Source organism: Alnus glutinosa, chromosome 1, assembly GCF_958979055.1.
Source record: "Alnus glutinosa chromosome 1, dhAlnGlut1.1, whole genome shotgun sequence".
Taxonomy (NCBI): Eukaryota; Viridiplantae; Streptophyta; class Magnoliopsida; order Fagales; family Betulaceae; genus Alnus; species Alnus glutinosa.
Genome location: NC_084886.1, coordinates 16,914,966 through 16,926,974, shown reverse-complemented (window position 1 = coordinate 16,926,974; position 12,009 = coordinate 16,914,966). Strand labels below are relative to the sequence as shown.

The window sequence follows — 12,009 nt, the reverse complement described above, 5'->3', positions numbered from 1 at the left end:
AAAAGAATTTGAGTTTTAATTCGCGGCTTTTAAACAAGCGTTACAAACAAGGCTTATTTTTTTAAACTCATTATTTTTCACTCTCTCTCACTCAAATTAATCTCTCTCCACACAAAAATATGCATTGGATTTTTGGTTAGTTGCTTTATTTTGATTCATGCATTGTGTTTTAAATTAAGTTTGTGCATGTCTATACACTCATTAGCTAGTTATGTTTTCATTGAGAGTCCATGCTTCAATCTCATAGAAGAAAATTTGTCAATGCATATCACGTATTTGGTAAAATGTCTCAAAGACAGATTTGTCAAATTGGTTGGTCTTGTTGGAGTTGGTTTGCATCTTTCATCATCTTTCGTATGTTTCATGGTTCTTGGCATTGCATTTCACTCATTTCATATTAAGTGCATTAACCATTTAACATGTTTGCATTTTGGCATCTAGCATTTTTCTATTTTTGTTCTCTTTGTTTTTTCGTTTGATATGGGAGAGAATGATCATATAGGGGAGAACAATTGATGATGACTAAGGGGGAGTTTTTTTTTTTTGTTTTTTTTTTTAAAAATTTTTTTTTATTACTTATGATTTTTTTTTTTTTTTTTTTGATTTGCCAATGTGATTAATTTTGCTGATCAAATCTGTGCGTATTTTATATGCATGTCATATTATATGTCCTTTTGTCTTTTGTAACAAAAAGGGAGAGAAATTTTAGGGATATGATGTTAGTTAGTTAATTTTTTTTACTACCTTCTTAGAATGAATTTTCAATTCATGTTTGGTGCATCTATTCAAGGATGGTTTATTCTAAATTTGATTAACAAATTGACATAGTTCATTTATGGTGTATATATTATGGATGATGTGATCTATGAGATGGATGCGCGTAATGAGTTTGTTCAATGATTTCAAGAACTATGTTCAAGATTGCTTCTAACCTTGGTTTGTGGATTGATATGTTAGATTGAGTTTTGGGGAGATCTTGTAATAATATGAGTGCTTGTAATTGGCTTTGTCATCGAATGACCAAAAGAGAGTTTGTTAGGTTTTTTAGTTTGCTCATTCGTTGTACAAAACACGTCTTTTGCATTTTATGGCATTGGGTAGCTTTTATACTTAGGTTTATGTTGAAAAGTTGAAGAATTCTCCAAGAAGACAACTACAACCACTAACGTCCGGACATGGTGGGTAGATGTCCGGACATGATTCAGGTAGAAAGTTGTGTTTGCTGGCATGTGGGCACATGTCCGGACATGAAGACTTCTAGAGAGTTGTGTTATCTATCATGTGAGCTAGTAATTTGATGATGGTGGTAACTACAATGTTGGATCAAAGGTTTAAAATGGAGTTGGTACGGTTTGGTTTTCCTATAATTTATCAAGAGTCCGAAGCCACTAGGAATATTGAATTTGTTCTTAAAGTTTTTGCATAAGTTGTACGATGAGCATGTGAAGGATCATACTTCAACAGTAATAGAACACAATAAACAAGACAACGCTCGTGAAAAGTGTTGCTAACGTTTAACTAGTTAAAATTCATTTGGCTGCATATTAGGGGGAGGATGTTTTTATATGTGAGGAGCTAGGGTTCATATATAGATCTTGATTGTTTGGAGCAGTGGAATGTGAATAGCCTCAAGTATCACATATTTTTAAAGATGCAACGTGACATTAAAGCATTTCCTATTACCACAGTGGCTTCAAAGTCAACATTCAACGTTGGTAGTAGGATAATTGATCCATATTGGGCATCAATATCAAATGAAACAGTGCAAATGTTGCTAGGTGTGGCTGATTGGGAGAGGACGTTTTTATGGACTTCAAAAAGACATCAAAAGTAATTCTTACTTTTATGTATCTGTTCACTAATTTCTATTTAAAAATTGTTAACTTTTCTTATTTGTTTATGTAGAAGGAGGACCCGAATTTGGTGGAAATTGTGTTACTCGAGTAGTTTCATGTTGTAGTAGGTATAAGTGTTGTAATTTGATAATATATTTTGAATTGTTGCCTTAGTATCTTTCTGTGATGTATTCTTGTTTGACGGGGCTTATTATTATGAAGTGTTGTGATTCCATATTTGAGGTAATGTACATTGTCCCACCATTAAGGCCGTTAATTAAATCTTGTGTTATTAAACCTCATTTGACATGTTTACCAATTACCAAGGTTTGAGAACTTAAGTAAATAATGTAAGGGAGTAAAAAAAAATTAATTTTTTTAGTGTGTATACTAATTGTTGTTTCAGAATGTAAAGTTCAAATTGTCATGACCTTTGAATTTGATTGTATTTGCTATTTATGTAAAGTCTTTTAAATTTGATTTGATTTGATTTGATTTGTAATTTGTTGTTTACATATAGTGTTATTTATGTTGAAAATGTGTAATGTAAAGAGATAATTCCATTGGCAAGAATGCTGTTATTTATTTTGAACAATTGTAGTTTGTAGCTTATTTTTCGATATTAAAATTTGGTATTTTAGTTCATTTAGATTTCAGTTTCATTATTATTATTTTTTCAATAAGAATTTTTTTTTTTTAAAAAAAAATGGGTCTCGAGCCTATTAAGTAATTGACAAGAGATCCAACTCGGGATCCTTGTCGAGTTCAAGCCAAACTCAGCCTCGGCAAAGGGTTTTGCGAGCCAAATTTGAACAGAGGTTCAAAGCTCGACTTGAATTCGAGTCGAAATTGAAAACTCAGATGATTCAATTGGTTCAAGTTCAAAAATTCTAAACTTCAATTAACTTGACTCGAATACAGTCCTACATCCACTGTACTTTATTCAAATATAGCCATTTTCAAGTTTTCTCATGCACTGTGGTCACCATCAAATGTTGTCAAAGTTTAACCACAAAATCATGAAAACGGATTCTTTTCATTTCAAATGAAATGAAAAAGAGTCTGTCAGTAAAAAAAAAAAAAAATAATAATAATTATTTAAAAATTTAAAATGATAATTTTAGTCCTGTTTACTACGTTGACTACTCAAATGAAATGAAGGCGACCCGTTTCCTAAATCACACGCATGATGTCCTTAGTCCTTACCTACTTAATTATGAGAAAGACGGGGAGAAATTGCTCACAATGGGTTGGGCTTGGCCTTAATATTATATTTATAAAAAGAAAAGGAAAATTAATTAATTAATTAATTTTCCCCTTGTGGTGGGAAGAGACAAAAAAAGGTTGATGGTAAATGGGGGAGGCTTGGAAAGAAGCGAAGGTAAACGCTAGAGGCTGAATGAGGTGTGACTGGTCATTGACCATCCGTAGTGACCGACCCATGCATCACATTCAAGTCCCGACTTTTACACATAATTTGCAATGGACACTCAAACCAACAGGTGCCCCACAAAGAGTGATTTGAAGAAGAAATCCAACAATTTATTATTAAATATATTGTAATGGGAACCGTTGAGATATTTTTCCCCACTTTTCCCAAAACAAAATAGGAAGCATTCATTCATCATCCTGGAGTGGATTATAAGGGTTTTGTGAAATAAATAATTAAGACCCCCCCACTGGTTAGTCCATAATAATTGAGACAGCCACACTACGTGGCAGGCTAGGGTGCATCCTAGCTTCTAAAAAGCCCCTAGCAAAGAGGAGAGACGCCGCGGCTTCTCTCTCTCTCTCTCAAACCCCCCCCCCCCCCCCCCCCGCCCCCCACACTCACTCTCTCTCGCCCTTTCTCTCTCTCTCTCTCTCTCTCTCTCTCACAACTACACAAACTTTTTCCCACTTTTCCCAACACATTAACCCCCACACCGAGCCGAAAATTACAAGGGCTGGGCGCCCGGAGAGATCTCCGCCGCAATCCGAGGCCATGAACGCCGCCACGACGTCGTTCCGGTCCATTCTCGACAAACCCCTCAACCAGCTCACCGAGGAAGACATTTCCCAGCTCACCCGCGAAGACTGCCGCAAATACCTTAAGGATAAAGGTTCTCCTTTTCCACCTTTGCCCCTCCTCTCCCTCCCTATTTTCCGCTACCCCCTCTCTCTCTCTCTTTCTTTATGTGTATATATATGTATTTTATATGTATGATTTAAGTAATATTTTCTTTTTTTAAAGAAAGGGAATGACACGTGTCCGTACAGGAATGCGCAGGCCTTCATGGAACAAATCGCAGGCGATCCAGCAAGTGATTTCTCTCAAGGCTCTGCTGGAGCCGAGCGACGATGATTCCGGCGCCGGAGCTCTGCGCAGGGCCGTCGTTTCGCTGCCGCGCGTGAGTCTCACTCGCCCTTACCCTCCCCCTCCCCCGTTTGGTTCCCGAGAAAAAATTCTCGGAAAAAAGTTGTCCTACTTTGACCGAAATCCTCCCTCTAACTAAGATTTTCTCAACTACCAAGCTGAGCTTTTTTGTTGTACAGTTTAACAATGTGAGTAAATGCTGATAACACGTTTTTTGAATGATTAATTATATCTGTAGGTGACTTCGAATTCAGTTGATTCGGTTAAGGAACCGAGTCCTGATGTCCAGGTTTCGGTATCGGCGGAGGAATCGCATGGAAGAAAGGACACACCGATATCGGCTCCTGCGGGGGATCGACCGGCCGAGATAGAGAACAATGCGATCAGTCCGAGGTCTGGTCTTCAACGCTATGTATTTGGTTTATGGTTAATGTGTTCTGATTAGCTCATTGGAGCTTTTACTAAGAATTTATTGAATGATGTTAATTTAGGATCTGAGTTTGATTGTTCAATGTAGTTGTGACATTATGTATTGTTTTTCGATGTTTCACGTTTATTTGGTGTAACCGGAAAGTGACAAAAAATGTTTTTCCGGTCAAATGAAAACAAGGCTAACAGCCGGATAATGTGTTTATTAAGTTATTGTGATATGGTAGTCGGGTGATAGTGTGATGTGTTGGGTACTGGTGGGTTTTGGTGCCTTTGACAGTATGTGGGGTTGTTTCAACTTGACAAAAATGGTAGCCGAACTTTGAAGGTGTTTTGACGTATCAAGATGGACTTGATAAAGTTTGAACAACAGCCACCCCGGAGGTTGTTGGTTGAGTTTCTTGATAAAGAAGACCAAGTCAAGGGTTGTGGAGTTGGTGTTGAGTGTATCCTAACCTACATTGATAACAAGTAGAATATATTTGAATTTGTTTCAAACGCTGTTTAGAGGGAAATATAACTTGGAAGGTGATCTGAAGTGACGGTAGATATAGAAAGCAACTCTATATTGGCTAAATCAGTTTCTGTGCTCAATAAGAAGGGAAATTAGAAAGAGGAGGAGATTTAGAAGCGCAAACTTGTAAGCATGCTTAGCTGCTGAATTGGTGTGACAGGATCATTGACTGTGCCAACTTCCTAATAATAGCACCAGTTTCACCAGCGTTTTTTTTTTTGTTTTTTTTTCTCTCTTTCTTTTTCTTTTTTCCAAATTGTATTCATGAGTTATTATACACTTGATACTCTTCTATTCCCTTAGCAGCACGCATCCCTATTATGCAATGAAATGGAAATTTTTGTGCGTGTCCCTCCCTATGTAGACCACAGTGATATAAAACTGTCATCTGTTGATTAGTCTTTGACTGTATTGAGCAAGCCATAGCATGAAGAGGGACTTAAATAAAAGTCAAACTCTGGATTTTTTTCCATTACCTTTTTCAGTTAGTTCACTAAAAACCTTTGTAACATGAAAGCTGCTTTAAATTGAAAAACCCATTCAACCCTTCCTGGTTTAATTTTAGTGAACCATCCATAATAGTGCAATATTTCACCCCATTGTCAATTCCTTATCTGAAAGCCACATTTTGGCCCTAGTCTTATCAAAAAAGAAAATGTTTTATAATCAGCAAAAACAAGTTTTTAATTGCATATAATGACTGAATTCCTTTATTCATATCCTCTTTTAAGGTCAAGAATGGGGTTGGATTTCAGTATGATAAGGGCTTTTCCATACCCCAGAGCTTGTACACCTGATAACTTTGTCATATATTTCTTTTCTTTTCCTTCTCTGCTTCCATGTTCTCCTCTTCTGTTGCAAACTGCAAAGATCTCTATTCACCAAGTGGTATTTTAGCAGGTGAAATTGTAGGAAAGAACGGATGCTTTTTTCTTTTCTTCTAGTGCCGAGTTTCAAGACAAGTAAAATCAAAAAAAAAATTTCTTTAATTTAAAATTTGGAGTTAATGGCAGTTTGAAAGTCATCTAATGATTAGCTGGGAGGATGTGAAAGCACCAGACCAGAAACCACCTTGTTTTGTACTTGATGAACAGCATCTAATTGTGAACGTTGCTTTGCACTTTGAGAGTGTATTTTTCTTGGTTACATAACTTTGATGATATAAGCATATGTTAAGTTTTATATAACACGCACAAATTCTAAAACCACTTTCTGAAAAGAGTGGCATAACCTGTGTATAGTTTAGATTCTTAGGCACACATTTGCATATACTATGGGTGGTGGAATTCAGGCCACATTTCATCCTACTTAAATAGCCAATTTTTCTGCTGATAATTTTTAATAAGTATTAGAAAAGAAGTATTTGAAAATGTGTCCACAGGATCCCGTGTGGAACAAATGGGTCAATTGGACAAATGACGATTTTCTATTGTGGCAAGGTGAATGTGTACGATGGAGTGCCACCTGAGAAGGTAATAGACTTTCCTCTTTGCTTGGATACCTGGAGGTAACTCCAGTCATCTGTTGGCCTTCCATTACAGGCATATCTGGATTTGCAGGCACGGGCAATCATGCACCTTGCAGCCAGTCCAGTTCGTTTGCCTCAGGATGATACACTAGGTAGAGCTGCATCTCTTTGGTCCCTTCCATGCCATTTACAGACAGCAAGTGAAAAAGATCGCCTTATTCCTCCTAGTAACACAGTCGCACAGATCATGCAAGCAGGTAACTTTTGGGAACAATTTGCTAGTTGACTCTTTGAATGCTATAATGTTGGCAGGCTATGGATTATCTTATCTCAGTATTGCTTTAGCTGTACTTGAAACCATACTAAGCTGCATTTGGTAAATGGAGAAGTAGATCCTGTAAATGGTCTAGGCATCTCCCTCTTTCATATTTGGAAATGGAGGACATAACTAACTTCTTTTTTCCTTGCCTTTGCAAACTTTTTTAGTCCAAAGTGAAAAGGCTTGTTGTACTTGTCTTGTTCATTGCGTAGTTTCATATTATGCATTGCTGCAATGCAAATTGCACCTAAAATGGTTCAATTTAGAGCTTGTAGATCAGTTTCCTGGATCTTCTTTTCAAAACTCCCAAACAACACCTAAAGTGCATTGAGTTTTGCATGCATTGAGTCAACTTGGCAAGGCTGACGGAATAGATAAATGTCATTGGTTCTTAACATTATAGTAGTTCAAACTTTGAGAGATTGGTTGCTAGGTAACTGATAAATTGATTTGATTTTACAGAGAAGATGACAGAATATTCTGAGCAGTACCGAGAGAAAGGGAACACTTCTCGTGACCCTGGTTAGAAACTTCAGTTTGCTTCCAATTTTATAGCATGCTTAATTTGCATATAATTTTCATGGCTCTCATTAGTTTTACATAAAGAAATTGCTATTGCAGTAATATATATATATATATATATATATATACTCAGCCCATGCGTGTTCAAATGGAGTATATCCAAAAACCAAAACTTGGGTGCTTTTGTAAAGTGTTGATGGGCCATTATATTATTGTAAAGAGTATTTCCTCGACCGAGACCCAAGGAACTGATATTAGAGTTGTTCTCTAGACCTTGCCCAGACCCTAGAGGCTGAGTTACACTCTTTATTGCTGCTTGAGTGGGCATTGCCACCAAATTGAGTTTGAGTTCACATGTGAGGGAGTGGTTAGAATATTAATTAAATAATTAAATTCACAATTTATCAGTTTAAACTTTTGGGACAACTGATGATTTAGCATATACCTTGAAGCTTCCATTTGAAATATTCTATCTACATCTAACTCTTGAATAATTAGTAAAGACCTAAATGCATCACTTTCACATATACATTTAAAAGGATATTGAAGCTTTGCCTAAATTAAGCCTCTTTGTGTGCTATGGAGACTGATGATAATAATTTAGAGGAGCTAATTAGTTAAAGAAGCTCCCGTGCTTGATAATATATGTAACTTATCAGTTGTTTATTTGCCCTCTAAACGTTTGGTGGTCTTTCATAAGATGTAGAGGGTCAGGCAAACAGAAAAGTCTCACTGCAGAGATATCGCGAAAAACGGAAAGACAGGTACCTAATCTGAATAAATTATCTGTTACTGCACGACATTAGTAACCTTGTATGATGCTGGGATTCTTTTGAAGCCTTCGGTCTCATCACATATCATTTTCTTTCTTTTTCTGCTTATGTTCCTTTAAGGGGAAGAATAAAGATCAAGAGAAGTATGGGATCGATGACTGGCTTGGAGACTTATTTAAACCATCAAGTGAGGACGCATACCCCAAATGGGAAATCGAGCCGAAGTAACACGAGCTCTCCACCCCAGCATGGCCTTCCACAAGCCTTGAGTAGCTCTGTCGACAATCAGCTGAAGAGTGCTGCTCTTGCTGTTGATCTCAATGACAAAGGTAAGCTACATATTTCTTGCTCTGCATGTATGATGACTTGTCATAGACATAACTTGTTTACAGAACTTCTAGAGCTTATTAATAAATAAATAAATAAAATATTCATAAAACAGAGATTGCATGTGATCATAGATTTTTATGTCGATGATCAAGAGGCCACTCTGAAATGGTGTATTATTATGATACCAACCTTGTAACTTATTGGAGTTTATCTTTCTTGACCGGGTATAAGACTGATAACCATCTGGAAGTGTTGATCCAAATAAAATCTGTTCCTTATGAACTGATTGTCCTCCATTTACGTGTAATACATTCGCTGCACTGCAGATGTCCAAGAATGCTGAATTGGAACCACTTTCTAGGTCAGATGGAGTTGGCAATTAAATAGAGAGCTCTACTTCTTTGATAACCACTATGCCAAATATGAAAGAAGGGAAAGAGGCAACCATTTTGATAGCCACCTACAGGCCTGCCTTTTGCTTGATTTTGGGCTGGCTCTGCAGACAGTGAAATTTTTACTGTCTATCTCTGGAGACGCTGCTTGGAGAATCCTCTTTTGTAAATGGTATGAGTTTACTCACCTGATCAATTTTGTAATATCAAGAATCATTTTGCCATCCTTAGGAATTTCTCTTTTTCGAGAGTAAGATTTGGTAGCTGAGATTAGAGCCGCAAGCAGCCATTTTCTGTTCATTATGTAAAGGTATGCTATCTTTTGCTATGCTAATGGCTTATTCTACAAGTTGAATTAGTTGTATTCTTTTTCAGATGATTAGGGTTTACAGATAGTAGTGGTGACCATGGTGGTCCTAATAGGGGTGTTACACTTTTTTGGGACAGCTAACAGGGGTGTTACTAGGAGGTGGTGACGCTAGTGATAGTTTTGAATCCCACTTTTTATTCTTTCTTTTTTTTTGGTTTTTTGTTATGGCCTACTTATGGGTTACTGACTTGTCTTCCTCGAGCGATGTGTGTTATACCATTGTTTCAAAAAATTGTGAACTTTTTAAGTAATGTTATTTAGACTCTTATACGACTGACATACAACTTATGATTCGAGTCTGTAATTGTCAAAATCAGTCATTGAATTAGCATTTTTTTTAAAAAAAAAAATAATAAAATAATTAGGGAGAACGGTACTTATAATTCTTAATATTTCATCACTTTTGAAAAAAAGTACCAAAACTCTAAAAAATGTCAATTTAGGGTATTTATCTTTCAATTTTTTTTCAATTTCAACTATCCGTTAGAATTTTCTGTTAAATCCTATCAAATTTTTTAAAATAAATTATTAGGATTTAGGTATTTGACAGAATTTAACGGAATTTGTAAAAATACTTATGCTTGAATCGTTTAAAATTTATATACATTTTTTTTAAAAAAAAAAAAAAAACTTTGGGTTATTTTAGGAATTTTGATTTAATAAGAAATTCTAACGGAATGTTAAAATTGAAAGATGAATATTCGAAATTGATACTTTTTAAAGTTTTGGTACATTTTTTTGAAAGCGTTGAAACACTACAAAAAACTTGGTATTTAGCCACATGCAATTAGCCACGTGTATGAGGTTCATACACGTTGCTAACCGTTAGCCACGTGGGTCCCTCGTTAATCCAGTTGTTGCTAAATGTCACTTAGCAACGTGTATTTTTATACACGTAGTTAGTTAGCCACATAATATTTAACCACGTGCTTCCACAAGTGGCTAAATGCATTTATTTTTTTTTTTTAAAAAAAATACACTTTTAGCAACATGGAACTAACCCACACCGGAAACTTTTTCCCCAGCATTTTTTTCTTAGCCCTCGCCGGGAACTTTTTTTTTTTTTTTTTTTCCTTCACCGGAAACTTCTACAAGGCCGGCGAAATCTTCACATTCCTTCCCCCATGAAATCCAATCCAAAAAATCCTCCAAAAATCATTCGTCGACCGCATTACCATAAAATCACCAACAAAACACTAAAAAATACCAATAATCACCAAAAATTAACAACAAAAACCAAAAATCACCACGTCGTCGACCACGGCTCATCACTGCCATGGATTTTCCTTCCCCGGCGACGGAAAAAACCATTGGCCTCTTTTCCTCATCATCACCGGCAAGTTTCTCCGCCACCGACGACCAAAACGAGCTTCTCCGAGTGGAAGCGATCCAGTTGTCGTGTGCTGGAAAAAAAAATACAAACAAATGAAAGTGAGATAGGGAAGGACGAGAGACACAGGAGAGTTTTGAAAAAAAAATTCAGCCGGCCACAACTCGAGAGACGAGAGAGTTGAGAGCAGCTTTTTTTTTTTTTTTTTTTTTAACAAAGGAAAGGGGAAGGCTTTCCCCTTCTAGAGAGATGAAGAACCTGTAGGGGTTCATCAGAACGCATGTGACAGGCGACTAGTTTTTAAAAGAAAAAAATAATTTTTAAATTTTTAAAAGCTGAAAATTTTGAACTATCTCCGAAGAGGTGCGCGGGAGAAAAAAAAAATAAAAAAATTGCCAAATAAGCCACGTGACCAATGGTTTTTTTTAGTGAATTAGTCACATGTATTATTTACACGTGTCTAATTAGCCACGTGAAAATAATACACACGGCCAAATGGCCGCGTGTATTAATTACACGTGGCCAGTTATATACACACGGCCAACTGGCTTTTTCATCTTTTCTGGTACAACTCGCCACGTGGTCAGTATGACACGTGGCTAATTGGCCATGTGGCTACAGTAACAGCTACTGTAGCCACGTGGCTAATGTCTTGTTTTTTTTATAATGAAAGATCAAGGATTATAGTTTTCTCAAAAAAAAAAAATCAGAAGCTGATTTTTACTTCTAGATCATTGAAGTCGTATAAGACCCATTTAAGTAGCATTATTCACAGTACTCCTGAAAGTAAAACCAAAAACCATGAAAATAATGAGCCTTATATGTTGTCTGCTTGCGGGGCCTCATTGCCAATTTTTGCCTATTTATTGCATTGAAAAAAAGTCATTTTGGGCCATGGCAGTTGAAATGTTGAATGTGGAATGTGGAATGTGATGGAAAAAAGCGTTTTTTTTTTTTTATCGCCATGGAATTGAAAAGTGTATGGGACCACGTTCATTTTTTTTTGAAAGCGAATCAACAAAGCGCAAGTAAGCATTTATAGAAATTAAAGTTTACATGAGCATTATAAAATTAAATTAGATCCAAATATATATATATATATATATGGATGGCTTAAATTGAAGCACAAAGCTCACGGTATTTGTTCTTACAATTTCTTTTTTCCTGCTAAGAAAGAAGCTGGGATCCACTTAATATAATCTTAAACTAACCGGCAAGAGACGAGCATTTGGTTGCGATAACTTGAACTCTTACAATTAAGAGTATTAGCAGCAGTTTTTTTTTTTAAAAAAATTAAGTTTAGGAAATTAATTAACTTTTTGCATTCCTAATTAAATGAACTTTACAATTGTTTTCTTTATCATTTTTCTA

At 36.1% G+C, this 12,009-nt stretch overlaps 1 protein-coding gene across 2 annotated transcripts; it reads left to right on the top strand.

The window, feature by feature from the left end:
- Window positions 1-3,635: 3,635 nt before the first annotated feature.
- Window positions 3,636-9,287, top strand: LOC133875153 (protein TIFY 4B-like). Of its 2 annotated transcripts, none has more exons than XM_062313184.1 (9): window positions 3,636-3,937; window positions 4,095-4,225; window positions 4,430-4,584; window positions 6,516-6,606; window positions 6,694-6,859; window positions 7,384-7,443; window positions 8,150-8,207; window positions 8,337-8,545; window positions 8,873-9,287. In XM_062313184.1, the coding sequence occupies exons 1-9, from the start codon at window positions 3,820-3,822 to the stop codon at window positions 8,887-8,889; spliced, it is 1,005 nt and encodes a 334-aa protein (XP_062169168.1). In that variant the 5' UTR covers window positions 3,636-3,819; the 3' UTR covers window positions 8,890-9,287. The 2 variants fall into 2 exon arrangements, with proteins under 2 accessions (XP_062169168.1, XP_062169163.1); XM_062313179.1 differs by having other exon boundaries at window positions 8,144-8,207.
- Window positions 9,288-12,009: the final 2,722 nt, after the last annotated feature.